Source organism: Puma concolor, chromosome E3 (genome assembly GCF_028749965.1).
Source record: "Puma concolor isolate L17-30 chromosome E3, mPumCon1.1.hap2, whole genome shotgun sequence".
Classification (NCBI taxonomy): Eukaryota; Metazoa; Chordata; class Mammalia; order Carnivora; family Felidae; genus Puma; species Puma concolor.
In genome coordinates this window covers 38,534,680-38,552,213 of record NC_141682.1, presented here as the reverse complement: position 1 = coordinate 38,552,213, position 17,534 = coordinate 38,534,680, and the positions used below count along the sequence as shown (strand labels likewise).

The window sequence follows — 17,534 nt, the reverse complement described above, 5'->3', positions numbered from 1 at the left end:
GATCACAGGGCGGTGCAGTTTCTGAAAAGGCTGGAACTCAAAACAACGGACTGCCCACACTCCCCTGCCAGTGCCCAGGCCTGCCTGCACCTGTCTTAAGGGTCTGCCTGGGCTGGACCACAGGGGTACTGTGACAGCCCTGACCAGAGTCTTCTCACCTTTAGCTGGTCCTGGAAGGGGGTGAGGATACCTTGGGGGTGGATAGTCCCAGGCAGGGGGGCTGTGCAGTTTGGAGTCTCCCACCTGAATGAAGCCCTTTGTCAGGAGAAGCTTGGTGAAGTGTACCTTCCTAGCCAGGAGCCCCCACCTCATATTTGCTAGAGAAGGGAAGAGGCAGGGGTCAAAGTCCCACCCCTTCTCTCAATCTCAGCATCTCCAAGAGGCTTCCCTAAACCGGTTATTAAGTGAATACATCAGGCTTATCAAAACGGACGTGGGCTGCAGGCTCAACGCAAACACATCAAGACAGGTCATTCCCTTCCCAGGCCGCCCTGGGAACCAGCGGCTCAGAGACGCCGCCAGTTTCTGGGCTGGGGGGGTGGGGGTGGGGCACACCCCTGACAAGTCATGCATCGCGAAGGAGGCCCCGACGCCGCCCAGCCACCGCGCAGACCCCAGCACGGCTGCCAGAGAGGGGGGAGGAAAAAGGGGTGCCTCAGCCTGTGCCCCCCATCCACTGACCCCACACACACCGGTTTTTCGTGCTGAATCTCGGGAGGGCCGGGTGGCAGACACCGGCAACTGCTGCGGGAGGTAGCACACAGACCACCACCCCACCCCCCACTGTCCCGCCACCCCCAAGCCAGAAGCACCTGCCCGTTCTCCAAGAAGCGCTAGTGATGCCCGCCAGCCCCCGTCCAACTCAATTTCCCTGCCCCCGTGAGCCCCTAGACGAAGCTTCCTGAGTCCCTGTGGCACCCCTACCTTGGGTGTAGGGTCCTCGGACACACCATTACCCACCCCTGCGGTGCTTCCCCGTCGCAGGAGAACCCCCCGCGCAAGGGCGACCCTGGGACACGGAGGTCCCCTGTACTTCAGCTCAGTTCCCCGTCCTCTAGGTGCCCAACTGAGTGCTCCTCGGGGCTCCTGCAACTCTCCGGGGCCAAGTATCGCGTCTCTCTTCGGTCGCCCCCAACCCATCGCCATCCCCACCCTGGCAGTGCTTCCCAGCTCAAGGGGGGGGGGGGGGGTCCCTCGGGAGCCGCGTTCCCGCACGTCGCGCACTCCCCGCTCAGCTCCCCGCCCCCTCGGCCGTGCTTTCTGGGCCCCCGGCAGCTGTCCAGGCCCGGCCGTTCCCCCCCCCCCCCCCCCCCCCGCTCCGAGAAGTGCTTCCCCGCCCAAGGCTCCCCACGGCGCGCGGGTTTCCCGAGGGCGTCCCGGGAGCGCCATGCGGCGCCTCCTCACCTCCGGGTCTGCACGGTGGGGCTGTATTTGCCTTTGTTTCTCTTCCTGAAGAGCGAGTTCATGGTGGCGCTCGGGGTGCGCGGGCGGGGGCGGCGGGTCGCGGCGCCGGGCTGGCAGTGGGCGGCGGGCGGGCCCGGCGCGCACCGAGGGGCAGGCAGCGGACACAGGTGAGCGAGCGGCGGCGCGGGAGCCCCTAGTGCGGCGCGGCGCGAGCGACCGGTCACTACTCACGGGGGGCGGGGCGCCCGCTGGCCTCCGGCTGTCCCGGCCGCTCCCCGAGAAGGTGGTGCTTACCTTCCCGGAGGAGGGGCCACCGGGCGGGCGGGGCTTCCAGCCCCCTCGGGCGCGCGCCCTAGGCCTGGTGCGAGCGAGTGGGGTGCCAGGCCAGGGCTGGGGGTGGGACACGCGGTCCTATCCGGACACCGCCCACCCACCCCGGCCCCCGCACGCTTGTGGCTGGCAGGTGGGCAGGGGCGCTCCGCCAGCTTTCCCGGGCACACCCAGCCCCACCCTCACACCCCCTCCCCGGGGGCCCCGGCGCGCCCCCTGGCTGAGGGCCTTCACCTGGCTCCCGGCTGCCCCTGGCGCGCCACGCTCGCCTCTCCTTGGCTCACACCCAGGTGTCCCCCGCCCAGACAGGTGTGGCAAAGACCTGACGGGTCTCTGTGCCTTGGATAGCTCGTGAATGACACTCAGGTGGTAATAGTGTCAATGACGACTGAGAAAAGCACGCACCTGTCGCGCCTCAAATCCCCCAAGACTTCCGCCACAAACGGTCAGCTGACACCTGGCAAGGCTGCTGACCGTTCCCAGCCTCAGTTTCCTTATTTGCCAAACAGTGATAACAACTGCCCCCAGCCCAAAAAAAGGTTAGTAGGAGAGTCCTGTTGAGATTTCACAGAGTACATAACACGGTGCCTGGCCCAAATGTGCAGGAAGTGTGGCCGTCATTATCAAGCCGAATCCTTTGAAACTTGAATAACTCCAGGCCCTGGCATGATGGAACCACTTCGTGGCTGGTCATAAAAGCAGCTGGGTTCTGGTTCAAAATTGCCATGTTACACAATTCTGCCAGCATGTACCCAGGTTAAATTGTGTGCCACCATGTGCCTGGGTTAGACAGTGGGCGTCTGTGCACCCAGATTAGGCATGTGCTACTCCAGAAGCCTGCAGTTGGGCAGTAAACAGTCTGAGTGAGCTCACATGGGGCCCAGACAGCTGGGAAGGAAGGTTCACGCCACTTTAGAGGGTGCTGGGGCTGGGGTCTGAGCCCAGCTGGTAAGGAGAAGCAATGAGGTCTGCAGGGCAGGGAGGCAGGATCCCCCACTGGGGATCCAGAGTCCTCAGGCTAGTCCCTTCCCCAGATGTTTTTCTTTATAAAATAAGGACGTTGGTGGGGATGTTGATCCCCAAGGGCTTTTACTGCCCCAGACCTCAGAGCATCTGAGAAACACAGGTTCCTTTAGGCCATCTCTTGTCCCGACCATTTACACACTTCAGTTTTGAAGTGTTACAGAGACGCTAGGAAAAACTAACTCTTTTTTGTTTGTTAATGTTAATGGCAGAGAGAGAGAGAGAGGACAGAGGATCTGAAGCGGGCTCTGCACTGACAGCAGAGAGCCTGACGCGGGGCTCCAACTCACTAGTCGTGAGATCATGACCTGAGCCAAAGTTGGATGCTCAACTGATTGAGCCACCAGGCACCCTGGAAAATCTTATTCTTAATGAGGCATCTGTGGGTGAGCTTAAGAGGGTCTGTGCATCCTTATAGCTTCTTTCAAAATGTGCCCATTTGTGCATTTTTCTTGGGGAGGGCCTACTGCTTTCAGTGAGTTCCTTCCTTCACTCATCCAGCTGATACTCAGTAACACTCTTCCAGCTGCGGCTGCCTGGTTCCACTACAAGATAAGAAAAGGGAAAAGACAAAACACAGCAAAGGGCCTTTCTCTTAAGGGATGGGGCCTGCAGGGCACCAAAGGACTCAGGTCCAGCCATCTAACATTGGGAACAGGTGTCAGGGAGAAGCCAAGGTTTCAGATTACAGGTGTGGGTGGAGGCGGGTGGACTTGGGGCCTGAACACTAACTCAGCAGAGTTTACCCGCCCACAACCCCTTCGCCACGGCCCAAGTGGGCCTTAGCCGGGGCCTCAAGAGGAAACCTTGTTGATCCCTCTGCTTTTGCCCATGTGGCAACTCTGCCTGTAAACCCTTTCCTTACTTCTCTCTCTTGCCTATCCCTACAGGGTGGCTCTCACATGGGAGCTCAGCATCCCTTAAGGGATGTTCATGGAAGCACTGTTGCTATGGAGAAAGCTCCGGAGACAACCTGATGGTCATGGGGAGAAAGTGGTTAAATAATCCACGATGTATCCACACTACGAAACTATGCAGCTGGAAAAGAATGAGGGCCTGATGTGGACACACTTAGCCAGGCACCAGAAGTACAGTGCGAGGAAGAGAATATACATATGTATATGCACAGAAAGCTTCTGGAAGGATCCACAAGCTGTGAGTCCCCTTAGGGGGGGATGACAGAGAAATCTGAATTTTCATTGTATACCCTTTTACAGTATTTGGATTTTATTTTTTATCTATTTTTATTTTTAAATGTCTCAATTTTATTTTTTTTATATGTGTTTGAATTGCCTTTTCAGTTACTTTTTAAAAACTTGTTTAAAAACGACTGAAGTCTGGCATTCCCTCCTCCCAGAGCCTTCCCTGATGACCCTCTTCTGCTTCACCCACCACCACGCTCTAGTGAAGTAACTCTTTCCTTTTCAGACTTTGTTACTGGACCAGGAGATACTGAGGAGTAAAGATCATGAAAGATAGGAAACTTGGGGGAAAAAAGACCCTGTGCTGAAGCAGGAAGCTGCTCTCCCCTCAAGTTGCTGATAGTCTAAGAGCTGATACAAAGATACACCTGCCAAGTTCACCTGGATGAGTCTGGGAGGAAGAAGAGCCTTATCAGAGCTCCAAAGATGGGGAGGAGCAGCCTGGGAGACCTGGGTTGGGGTCCTCGCTTGGTCTCTGTCAGCTGTGTGGACGTGGGCAAGTCATCTTGCCTCTCTCGGCCTCAGTTGTCCTCATCTGTGAAATGGCCACACAATGACAGCATCAACCTCAGAGAGCGAGACCCCATGGGTTGTCACCCACTTGGCACACCCTCTGTCTCTAGTGATGGCTCAACAAATGGGAGGACATTACATCCATAGCTGGAGGCTGGATGCTTGTGGCACTGAGGGGTACAAGCAGTTACAGGAACTCCAAGCAGTGTCAAAACTCTAGACTTCTCCCAATTTCTGAATCTCCTTTCCCCATACTTCTTAGAAAGGTGAAGGTCGGCTTTGGGGAGGAAACTGGGCTGGGGGCGCTTCCTGGTTAGCCTCCTTGTAGCTCAGCTGCTAACAGTCATGACACTGATTATATTAATGCCATGTCTCATTTATTGAGGATGGACTCTGTGCCAGGCAACATGGCATGTGCCCAAAATGCCTCAGCTGATTCCTTCTCCCCCACGGACCCCCACTGGGTGAAGCTGGGGGTGGGGGGGGGGAGGAGACCAGCCCTCCCCACCTGGGGAAAAGCTCTCTTATCTCCTGTTCCAGGAAAGAGCATCGAGACCCTGCGAGGCCCAGTGCACAGCGGGGCTGGTTCCTGGGTGAGCCTGCTCCAGCCCTGAGCTCGGACCCCCACCCACCTCCACCCTCCCAGCCTCCCGCTGACTCAGCTGGGTCAGGCCCAGGAGCTTCGGGGAGAATTAGCAGATTCAGGGAGGAATTTGGGCTGTGCTTCACCATCCTCCCCCTCCGTTCTCTCCAAGCTGGGCTCCAAGCTGGTGCAGCTCTGTGTGCATGCACACGCGTACACACGTGTGCACGACACTGGCTTGTGGGCAGGCCGGATGGGGTGGGAGCTGTGTTCTGGCCCCGTGCATCCTCCTCTGGGCAGATGGGATTTGTTTGGTTCCGCAGAGCCCTCGTATGCCAAGTGACTCATCCCTCTGCCGACCGGGGGTGGGGGCTCGGGGGAGGGTGTTGGCTTTCCTCGGGTTTGCTTGATGGTTAAACCCACGGAGAGGGCACCTGCGCGGCCATCCAGTTCTCTGGCAACCAGGCCACCCTCGGCCCCTGAAGCCTGTCCCCTCTCTGCAGCTGGGCTAGGCTGCTGACCCCCAGAGGCCACTACCTTCTGAAGGGTCACCCACCCCCTCCTTGTTTGCGGTCATTGTTTCCCCAGCAGCTGGAGAGTTGTTCACTCACTCGCTCACTGGTTTGGGGTGTTCCTGCGAACCAGTCTGAAACAAGAAGGGCAACATTCCCCCAGCCCCAGAAAGAGGGGTGTGATGGCCCAGCAACCCGATCCTTACCACAGCCCCTTCTCCTCCCATCCTCCCGTGGACAGCCATCTCCTGTCTCCAACTGTATGACCTCACCTCCACCTGAGGAGCATTTAAAAATGCGGATTCTAGAGTCCCCTTGTTGGGCGGGTCTGGAAGGGCCCGGCAATCTGCATGTTAACAAACAACTTCCCCCAGGTTACTGAAGCAGGTGGTTTCTGGGCCACCCTGAGAAACAGCTGTGAACAGAAAGATGCGGTACATGCTCAGGCCCTGGTCTACACCCACCTGGGAAGAGCCCACAGACTGTAGCTTGAAGCCAAACTGGGTTTGAATCCTGACTCTGCCACATCCACCTGTGTGTCCTTTCAGAGGTGGCTTACCCTTCTGGAATCTTGGTTTCCCCATCTGTAAAATGGGGAAGAGCCAGGGTGCCATGATGCGTGCCAAGCACCTGGCATGGGATCCCCTCTTCTCCCCACTCTTCAAGGGGACAAGAGGGGAATGGCCCGGCTTCACCCTGTGTTTTGTAACATGTATTTACTTTTCTTGCAGAACAATGCAAGGGATGGAAAAATCACGCTGGCTCTCCAGCCCAGATGGGCTGACTCACACTCAGTCCTGGGCTGGGGGCCTGGTGAGCTCCCCACAAAGCCCTTGAGGCCAGATGGGAGGTTGGACCCTGGCAGCAGAGGCAGGAGAGGGTCCATGGTGAGTCACCCACTCTGCCTGCCCCTTGAGTCATCCCCCAAGAATGTGCCTCCGGCCCCTACCCGCTGGGGGCTCCTGGCAGACTGCCCCATCCTGGCCACCTCCCCACTGCCTGCCAGGCAGCCGCACCCTGCTGCCCTCCCAGAGAGCCATTGCTCAGATGACCATCCTGCCAGCCCTCTCTAGGTGCAGGTGTATACCTATAACAGCCATGTCTATTGTCCAACTATTGAAACAGCTCCTGACAGTGGTTGAGTAGTGGCCACTCTGAGGCCCTGGTGTCCCTTGGCAGCCCTGGCCCTTCCCCCTCAGGACCCAGTCACTGAGGGGTTAACCCTTGGCTCTGCAGGGGACCTCTCAGCCCCTGCCCGACCCACAGGCTGGGACCCACTCTGACCCAGCATTACTATCCCCTCAGTCCCTCTTGCAGATCCAGGCCTCATACCGAACCCTGGATTGCTTTCCAGTACAACCTGCTCCCTCTCTCCAGACACTTCATTTCCAGCCCATCCCTGGGCCTCTCAGCCAGGCTGTAAGGGCCTCCCAGTGAGGAGGTCACGCCATCAGGGCAGAGAGCGGAGCTGGGTGGGACCAGACAGGCTCTGCCAGGCCTGAGATCCCCGCAGGACAGGCTGCCCAACCCTACCCCAAAACTGCTATCCTCCCCTAAACACCCAGCCTTTCTTCCTTCTACCCCACCTTTCGGGGCCCTGCCAGGGCTCATGCTGCCCAGACCGGTAGGGCTACATTTCTGGGGCCAGTGTCCAGGGTGTGACAGCCCCTGGGAATGGCCAGGTCAGAAGGTCAGAACCTCATTTCCTCCAGAGTCTGGGGGCCTGAATGATGGATAAGCTAGGCCACGAGTGGCAGAACACAAAATCCAATCAGGTTTTAGCTTGAAGCCAAGCTGGGTTTGAGTCCTGACTCTGCCAGGTACCCAGCTATGTGACCCTGGGGAAATGTCTTCACCTCTCTGAGCCTCAGTTTCTCCACCTGAAAAGTGGGAATATTCTGACGCCTGCTCCATAGGGTCTTGAAAAGCTTCAGTGAAGTAAGACATGTAATATTAACAATCACAACTTTTGCTGCACTATGTGCTAGGCCCTGTGCTAAGTGTTTGGGTTAGGGAGTTGGCCTATGTATTCCAGCTTAATTGACGTGTGACAGCCATATAATAAAGTGTATATATTTAAAGTATACCATCCAGTGGATTTTGACATCAGCACCCAGTGGTAAAATTATGGCCACAACAAAGATGATGAACTGGCCCTCCTTCCTCTCCCCATTTTTCAGATGTGGAAACCAAGGCTCCAAGATGTGAAGTGCCTACTCAAGGTAGTCAGGAAGGAACTCAGGATTTAAACCCTGCAAACTGAGGGGCGCATGCATGGCTCAGTCGTTTAAGTGTCTGACTTCGGCTCAGGTCATGATCTCGATGTTTGTGAGTTCGAGCCTCACATCGGAATCTGCTGACAGCTTGGAGCCTGGAGCCTGCTTCAGATTCTGTGTCTCCTGACAGCTGGGAGCCTGCTTTGGATTCTAAGTCTCCTCCTCTCTCTGACCCTCCACCACTCTCACTTGGTCTCTCTCTCTCTCTCTCTCCTCTCTCTCTCTTACTCTCTCTCAAAAATAAACATTAATGGGGAGCCTGGGTGGCTCAGTCAGTTAAGCATCCGACTCCGGCTCAGGTCATGATCTTGTGGTTTGTGAGTTCGAGCCCCATGTTGGACTCTGTCCTGACAGCTCAGAGCCTGGAGCCTGCTTCAGATTCTGTGTCTCCCCTCTCTTTGCCCTTCCCATGCTCATGTTCTGTCTCTCTCGGTGTCTCAATAATAAATAAAGGTTAAAAAATCTTTTTAAATAAAATAAACATTAAAAAAAATAAACCCTGCAATCTGAGCCAGGGCCCTTGTTCCCCACCTCTGCCACCATTCAGCAGGGTGCCTGGCACAGTGTAGGTGCTCAATGTCATTACTGAATGAACAAATGAATGAATGAGAGGGTCAATGCATGATAGTGTTCACAGGGAAGGTCCACAGAGGAGGTCCAACCAAAGGTGAGTAGGTCCTGAGTCAGAACTATGGTATACAAAAGGTGTTCAGATGAACAGAAAGCATTCGTTCATCAAATATTTATTAAGCACCTACTATGTGACAAGGCCTGTTTTAAGCACTCAGGATACGAGGTCAAGTACAACATATTCAGGTTCCTGTCCTCAGGGAGCTCACTGCAGAGGGGTGGGGATGGGGGATGGTGTAAGTTTAATGCCACCTGTGTGTGGATATGGATGATGGCACCTGTCCTGTGTCCCCAGTGATGGGGTGCCCCAGACAGACAAAGTTGTGGAGGAGGGGCCTGGAGACACTGTGAGGAAAGCAGTCAGACCCAAGGATGAGGGTGGTTGGAGCCCTGGCAAGGAAGGGGAGGGAGATCCTTGCTTGCAGGGACCCTGGTTCCTTCATCATACTGCCTCCCAAGCATCACTGACATTTCCAGAAATATCAGGCGCCCCCTAACCCCTCAGGGGAGGATCTTGACTTCTTGCCTCCACAGTGCCTCCTACACATTCACCCATCCATTTATTCGGCCCCTATTGTATGCCTAGCCCTGGGAATACAGCAGCTAACAAGATACAATCCACACATTCCCATCCTGAGAAAGGAAAAAAATAGAGGGTATGGCTGATCAGTGCTGAGATGGACAGGACATTGGGTGGAAGAGGACACACACATGGGCGGGGGGAGGGGGGTCCCGTAGCCTCACGGGGAGGGAAACAGAGGGTGCATTAAGTGAAAAAAGAAACTGACCCACCACTGTTCCATTTTTGCCATTTGTGATGTAAAATAGAGCTGACCCCCTGTATCCCTCCTGCCTGCCTGCCTAGTCCGAGTTCGCCTGGGCTCTTTGTCCACTCTCTCTGCTGAGGTCTAACATTCCTGCCAGGGAGCTGGGTGGCCAAGCCCCCATGCGCTGCCCTCCCAGGCCATTCTCTGGTCACTGGCTCAGGCTTAATCCCTTGCCCGGGCCCAGGCCTCGGAGACTGATGAGTCAACACCAGTTGGCTCTGGACAAACACTCCCCCCCCTTTTCATCCCCCCTTCAGTCCATCCTGTTCTCCGGAAAGGGCCCAGCCTCTGCTGGTCCAGGGGCGACTCTGGAGAAGCCATGTCCAATGGAACTTCCTGAGATGATGGAAATATTCCATATATATGGGAGGCACAAGCCACATGTGGCTACTGAGCAGTTAAAATGAGGCTAGTGTGAGTGAGTTTTTAATTTTATCGCTCATATTTATATAAATATGATATGTTAATATCCACACAATTAATTTAAACAGCTGCATGTGGTTGGTGGCTATTGCTTTGAGTGCCTCCAGAGAGTCAGATTGGGCCCAGGTACAGAGGATGAGTGGGCAGCTCAGGACGCTGGCTTTCTCCCCCAGGCAGGGCGAGCTTGGGGAGGCACTAGTGGGTCAACTGGGGCCTCAGAGACTGAACTGGGCATGGAGGGGAGTCCCTTGGGGTCTGCTCTGTTGATAGAGCCAAACTAGGTTTTGGTGCCTGTGACTACCCTTCCACCCATCTAGCTCTTTGGTGTGACCCCAGCCTGGCAGGCAGAATCATGACCTGAGCCAACCCCTTAATATTGGGGTGCCCAGCTCCAGCGCCATGGTCCAACCTCTCTCAGATCTGGCTGACCACATCACAGCCCCACCTCTCTCTCTCCCCATCCCTGCCCTCCCCCTGCACTGTTCCAGAGGAACCTAGGATGAAGGGATGGTGTTACACTTAATTTGCTGAAAGGCAATGGGAATGCATCCTCCTTCCAAAAGAGAGGAGTCAGAGACCATAGCTGTCTTGGTCCTGACCCCCCAACCAGAGCTTGCGTGCACAGACCCTGGGTGCAGGGACTTTACTTTTGCAGTGACCTCAGGCCACGGAAACAGGGATAAGAAGGAAAATGCACAAGGAAGAGGCAAACCAACCAAAGGTGCAGTCACAAGGTGGGCCCTACCGTGGGCTCAATGGTGGCCCCTCAAAAAAGAAAAGTGCAAGTCCTAACCCCCTGCAACCTAGGAATGTGATCTTATTTGGAAAAAGTTCTTTATAGATGTAATTAAGTTAAGATCTCAAGATGAGATTTCCTGGATTTAGGGTGGGCCTTGCATCCAATGACAGATGTCCTTATAAAAGAAAGGCAGTGCATACTTACCTGGCAGGGGAGATACCATGATCACGAAGGTGGTTTTCCCAGGGCGAGGCTTATCCATTGCACTCCGGATGTGCTGACCCCTGCGATTTCCCCAAATGTGGGAAACTCGACTGCATAATTTGTGGTAGTGGGGGACTGCGTTCGCGCTTTCCCCTGAAAAAAAAAAAAAAAAGAAAAAAAAAAAAAGAAAGGCAGTGCTACCAGCACAGAGCCTGACGTGGGGCTCGAACTCACAAAACTGTGAGATCATGACTTGAGCTGAAACCAAGAGTCGGTTGCTTAACTGACCGAGCCACCCAGGTGCCCCAACTTCTGGGTTTTTAGAAGCCACTAAGTGTGTGGTAATTTGATAGAGCAGTAGTGGGAAATCAATACAGAAGCTTCCTTCTTCCCAGCCCCACAGGGGGACTTTGTGCTGCCAGCAAGGTAGTTGGGGCCTATGGAAGGTCATGGGTGAAGGCAGGAGAGTAGGGGCTGGGGAGTGCCCACTCCGCCCCCTCCTCTCCCAGGCACGTCCACCCTGGACACTCTCCCATCTTAGTGACCCATAGCATAGGGCAGCCTGCGGGTGGCCTCCCACAGGCCAACAAGGCGACGCAGCCCCAGGGAGAATTTCTTGCACGGTACTTCCTGACTTGTGGTGTGTCCAGGCAGTTAGTATCAGAATCGAGTTGAATTATAGGACACCCAATTGGTGTCCAGAGATTCGGAGAACTGGTTGTTGAGCAGAAACCCCCCCGGCCCCCCACGTTTGTTGTCAGAAGCGTCGTGACTAAAAACAGTTCAGCCATACCGACGCCTGCCACAACGCGGAGGAATCTTGAAGACATCATGCTCGGCGAAGCAAGCCAGGCACAAAAGGCCATGTTGTGTATGATTCCATTTATCTGCAATGTCCAGAATAAGTGAATCCATAGAGACATAAAGCCAATCAGTGGTTGCCAGGGTAAGTTAGTGGGGGTGGGGAATAGGGAGTGACTGCTAAAAGTTATGGGATTTCTTTTGGGGTGAGGAAATGTTCTAAAAATTGGTGGTGGTTGTTGCACCATTCTGTGAATATATTAAAAGCCACTGACTTGTATGCTGTAAGTGGGTGTACTATATGGTGCGAGAATTATGTTTTAATAAAGCAGAGTTATCATTTTCCTACATTGCACCCTCTCAAATGCCACCCCTCTCAAAAACGTTCCATGGAAAATGGTCCTTCTCTTCTGACATGATTTACCCCCCCCTTTTTCTTTTTTTTTTAACTTTTCCAATGTGATTTTGTTTTAAATGTTTACGTATTTATGTTGAGAGAGAGAGCATGTGTGTGCAAGCAGATAACCCCAAGCAGGCTCCACACCGTCAGCACAGTGTCTGATGTGGGTCTCGAACCCACAAACTGTGAGATCATGATCTGAGCCAAAATCAAGAGTCAGACGCTTAACTGACTGAGTCTCCCAGGCACCCCTCCAATTTGATTTCTTTAATTATTAAGGTCAGATATACATAATAAAAACTTACAGTGGCATCTGGGTGGCTCAGTCGGTTAAGTGTTTGACTCTTGATCGTGGCTCAAATCATGATCTCACGGTTCGTGGGTTCAAGCCTCTCTCTCAAAATAAATAACCTTAAAAAAAAAACCACACACAAAAAACACCTTACATTTTACTAACGAATTAAAAACTTGAAAAAAATGTACCATTTTAACCATTTTTAAGTGTACATTTCAGTGCCATTAAGTACATTCACGATGTTGTGCTGCCCTCACCACCATCTGTCCCCACAACCTTCTTTCTCATCTTGCAAAACTGAAATTCTGTCCCCATTAAACATTAACTCCCCATGCCCCCTCCTCCACCCCCACCCCTACCCATCCACTTTCTGGCTCTATGAATTTGAGGACTCTGGGCACTTCGTATAACTGGACTCAAACAGTATTTGTCCTTTTGTGACTGGTTTCTTTCACTGAGCATCACATATTCAAGGCTTATCTACATTGTAGCATGTGGCAGACTTCTCTTCCTTTTTAAGGCCTAACAATGTCCGCGTTATCCCCACTTTATTATTTTAAGTTTAGTTATGTATTTTGAGAAGAGAGGGGGAGTGGAGAGAGAATCCCAAGCAGGCTCCGAGCTGTCAGCACAGAGCCCCGTGCAGGGATGGATCCCATGAACTGTGAGATCATGAGCTGAGCTGAAATCGAGAGTCGGTTGCTTAACCGACTGAGCCACCCAGGCGCCCCCATGTGATCCCCACTTTAGAGGAAGGGACACTGTCGCTATATACAATGCAGGGACACTACAAGGTAGCAGGGCCAGAACTCACACCCAGGCTGACCTGACCCCAGCACCCACTGCTCACCACTCTGCCACCCAGCCCCCTTCCAAGCACCGCACTGACTCCCAGTGCACCCTACCTTTGCTCCCTCTCCTGGCCCTCCTCACTGAAAGCTCCTGGGGCTTAGATATCCTTTTACTCACCTTTGGACCTTGACCCCACCTTTAGGGCATGGTGGAGTCCCAAAGCTTGTGCGGAAGTGACTAGACCTGGGAGCAGGGCTGGAGGGTCTAGGTGGGCAGGGCCTGGCTGTGTAGCCTCCAGGATCAGGCCCCTCCAGACTCAGCCTCTTGTTCCATCAAAATTGCCCAAAGACAGAGACCCCTGCAAAGAGTTGTGCAGGTTACAGCGTGCACACCTGTACATGGCCGCCCTGCCAAGGGCCCCTATGGCCCTTGAGATTACCAAATCCAGGAGGTTCCTGAGCTCCACTCTGAGGAGGGAGAAGGAACTTAGAGGCAGCCCCGGGACAAATGAGATGTGGTGCAGAAAGCAGATTGGGGGTGGCCAGGGGCTGAGGGAGGCAGAAAGGAGGAGTGACAACTTGAGGGGATGATGAAAATGTTCTGGAACCAGATTGTGGTGGATAGTTGCACAAACTTGTGAATGTACTAAAAACCACTGAATTGTACACTTAAAAATGGTTAGGATGGTAACTTTTATGTTATGTGTATTTACCACAATAAAAAAAAAATGCCCCACCGTCTCCCGCTTCAGCATTGTCCTGGGGCCCTCATGTATTCCAGGGCCCAGATCAAGGGCCACTTGTGTCCCCACAAGGGTCTGGACCTTGGACCCTCTCACTCCCAATCCCCTTCTCACCCCACCTGTTCTTGGCGTCTTACTGAGCTATTCAACTGAGGACATTTCCCTATAGGATGCATTCTGAGGACATCTGCAATTGAGCCCAGTGTTTTTTACTCAAATAAATGCATTACTAATGGTTGAATTTCCTGTGGCAGTGGCCTATCTGTGAGGGAGATATTCAGAGTTGTGAGGTGGTTTCTGACATCTTCAAAAATTACCTCACAAAAGGCAGCTTTGGTAGGAAGCAGCTGATAGAGGCTGAAGCTCCTGTCCCTGAGACTAACTTCTCAGAGATTCCATGGAATCAGTCCACCCTTCTGGTACCCCCTTAGTCCAGAGCCAGATGCCCGGATATCGTTGCAATTCAGGCTGGAAAACCATATCTTCTGGGTAATTCAGCTATAGTCCCAGGCAGAAGAAGGCATGGGAGAACCAGAATCCTGGGTCTGAAGTCCTTAGTAGCTGTGTGACCTCAGGCAAGTTACTCAGTCTCTCTGTGCCAAAGTTTCCTTGTCTGTAAAAGGACGATTAAAATAGTTTTGATCTTAAAAGTTTTTTTTTTAATTTTTAAATTAACGTTTATTTATCGGGGTGCCCAGGTGGCTCAGTCGGTTCAGCATCCGACTTCAGCCCAAGGCATGATCTCACAGTCTGAGTTCGAGCCCCACGTTGGGCCCTGTGCTGACAGCTCGGAGCCTGGAACCTGCTTCAGATTCTGTGTCTCCCTCTCTCTCTGCCCCTCCCCTGCTCATGCTCTGTGTCTCAAAACTAAATAAAAACATTAAAAAATATAAAATTTAAAAATTTAAAATAAAAAATAAATTAAAAAAAATTTAATGTTTATTTATCCCCAAGACAGAGAGTGAGTGTGGGAGGGGCAGAGAGTGAGAGGGAGACACAGAGTCTGAAGCAGGCTCCAGGCTCTGAGTTGTCAGCACAGGGCCTGATGTGGGGCTTGAACTCACAAACCTGAGTGGAAGATCATGACCTGAGTGGAAGTCTGACGCTCAACCGACTGAGCCACCCAGGTGCCCCTTAAAGGTTCTTTCAAAAAAAATTTAGGTGAGGTGGCTGGCTGGCTCAGAGCACGTGACTCTTGATCTTGTGGTCCTGAGTTCAAGCCCCGCCTTGGGTATAGAGATTACTTACATAAATAAAACTTAAAAAAAAAAAGATTAAAAAATTAGGTGATAGTCATATAACATAACCATTAACCATTTTAACTTAACATTAACCATTTTGATGTAAACAATTCAGTGGCATTTAGTGCAACCACCACCTCTATGGAGTTCCAAAGCATTTTCATCACTACAGAGGTTGTTTTTGAAGATCTAATGTTTATAAAGCCTTAGAACGGTGCCTGGAACAGCCCGTGCCAAGTGCGTGCTCGATAGATGGTAGGAATAATTAGTAAACAGTGCTCACAACAGGTAACACGTGCTGGGAGGTGCTATTATTAATTAATTCTCTTCCCTTGAGCTGGAGGAGGAGGGAGTTAGGTTCTCACTCCACTTTGGGCAGCATTTTCCACTTTGAGCTCTCCGTACCCAGCCGGCTGGGCTGTCGGTTGTCCCCCACCCCGGGCTCAAAGTCCCATGCTCGCTCACCGATCGGAGGCAGGGGAGGCGCTCATGGTAGCAAGGAAACCTGGGGTCTCCCCCGCAGTCTCAGGGCCTTCCCTCTGCTCCTGTGGCTCTTCCTGGCCCGCTCCCTGCATCTCCCACGCCCGCTCCTGCTCCCCCAAGCTGTCACCTTCTGTGGCAAAGGAGACACGTGTGTGGGTGGGTAGCCGGGAAGATTCTGCCAGAACGGAAGGGAGTGAATTGGAGTGGAAGCACGCCCACGTCTGGGAGGAGCTCTGGCGAGCGGACCTCCCCCGCTTATGAGCGCACCACCTCCCCCTTAGGGTTGGCATTTTAGTCCGAGCACTCTGGTATACCTAAGCGCTTGGAAGGACACCCCCCTTCCCCCCCCCCCCAACTCCAAGATCTGCCAGTCAGCACTGCCAGACCTGTCGACTTTGAACAATCGCTTGGGGAACTTGTTAAGCAGGTACATTCCTAGACTCCTCTGAGCGATGCCCGGGAATCTGCCTTTTAACGTGCACTCTGCTGTAAGGAGTCTTAGGAGCTGGAAAGTTTGGGACAGACTGCTCGGCCCCATCCTTCCAGGTGCAAGCATCCCACTCTGTGAATACTTAATGCCAACTTAACGCTTTCCGTGCTGTAACAACTACGTGCTAAGGCTCACTACGCGCCCGGCACTGACGCCCAGGACAAGCATGCTGGTTTCCTTGCTGAGTGCGAGGTACAGCGAAATATTTCTGGACCCCATCTCCCCCCCAAATTCCCCTCGGTGTGCAGACCCTGGAGCCGTGGATTGTCGTTTGCTGCCACCTTGTGGCAGAGATAGCAACTTTGTGCTCCACGTCCATTCTTGTTAATCTTAATTGAGAAAATGCACTGCACACTAACTATTGTGTGCCCGGTACCTAGTAAGATCATGGGGACCGGGGGGCAGATGAATAAGACAGACACAGTCCCTGCGTCACGGAGCTCACAGCTCCCGGGATATTTAATAACGCACAAATAAATAAAATGAGTGAATAAATGATTACAGAGTGTGGCTAGAAAGGAAACAAACAAGGGCTGGTTATCATAGGATGCAAAGACCTATGTATTTGCTAAACAGAGCTCTGTCTCCCTGCACACCTTTTCCCTGCCCAGGACTGTGGGCCACGCGAGGGCAGACGAATCTGTTGATTCCCCCTTGTGATGGGTGAAGTCACCCAGTGCTGACACATAGTAGGTGCTCAGTAAGTGTCCAGTGAATGAATACATGGGTGATAAGGCTGTCCAGAGCCAGCTTGTTGGCTCTTCCAGGCCGAACAGATGGGGAGCGGGAAGGGAGGGCTTTGGAAGGGAGGCTGGTTCTCTAGGGATCTTGGGAGGGCTAGACGGTTTGGGTGTGAGCCAAATGTCACCCTCCCTGGGAGGCGCCAATCCACCCTGTCTTAAATTGTACACTCACTCCGTTCACTTCTTGGACCCCTTCCCTGCTTTTTTTTTTTTTTTTTTTTTTGTCCTTGGTGTTTTTCACCATCTCACATACTGTATATTTGCCTTATTTACCTCACGTCCGGCCCCCAGGAATGTAAACTCCGGGAGGGCAAGGATTTTTGTGTTTTGTTCACTTATGACTCTCCAGCACTTGTAAGAACCTGACACTTAGCAGGTGCTTTGTAAACGTACACAGAGTGAATGAATGATGCATGGGCGGGGCTTGGGGCAGAACCAGAAGGTCTCTAGGTGTGGCCCATGGGAGGCGCGGAGCTCTGAGACTAGGCAACCAGGTCTGGATGGGGTTGGAGGTAAATCTTACGGAGAAGGGAGGGGCTGGGAGGGGCAAAGGTCCGCGAGAGGGCAGAGCAAGGCTCGGGGTGGGACCTTGGGGCGGGGTCTTTCCAGGGCTGGGCCGTTTCCAAGGAGGAGTGCCTTAGGGGCGGGACCAGTACAGGGGCTCGGCCTACCTGAAGCGTGGCCAATCTGGAGAAGGGCCGGGCAGGGGCGTAGTCAAACAGGGAATATATATATATATATATATATATATATATATATATATATATATATATATGAAGGGCGGGCTAATGCCGGGGCGTGGCTAGGGAGGGACCAATCAGGGGCAGAGTAAATCTGGGCGGGGCCGTAACAGGGAGGCAGGGGCGGGGCCAGATCAGGGG

General features: G+C 53.3%; 1 protein-coding gene, 1 long non-coding RNA gene and 1 other non-coding gene across 4 annotated transcripts in view; 2 read left to right on the top strand and 1 right to left on the bottom strand.

Moving 5' to 3' along the window:
• Positions 1–1,632, bottom strand: part of PPL (periplakin) — a 45,834-nt gene extending 44,202 nt beyond the window's left edge. Inside the window, exon 1 of one of the 2 annotated variants that reach the window (XM_086691412.1) lies at positions 1,405–1,632. In XM_086691412.1, the coding sequence (XP_086547538.1) occupies positions 1,405–1,466 (62 nt within the window). In that variant the 5' untranslated portion in view covers positions 1,467–1,632. The remainder of the gene's footprint in view (positions 1–1,404) is intronic. The other variant, XM_086691411.1, reaches the window with a different exon arrangement.
• Positions 1,633–2,855: 1,223 nt separating this feature from the next.
• Positions 2,856–8,326, top strand: LOC147573158 (uncharacterized). The gene is made up of 4 exons (XR_015245617.1): positions 2,856–3,143; positions 3,648–3,912; positions 4,186–6,454; positions 7,748–8,326. It is a non-coding gene; the product is annotated as an uncharacterized LOC147573158 (long non-coding RNA).
• Positions 8,327–10,658: 2,332 nt separating this feature from the next.
• On the top strand, positions 10,659–10,822 carry LOC112853373 (U1 spliceosomal RNA). The gene has a single exon (XR_003222909.1). It is a non-coding gene; the product is annotated as a U1 spliceosomal RNA (small nuclear RNA).
• The last annotated feature ends 6,712 nt before the right edge of the window (positions 10,823–17,534 follow it).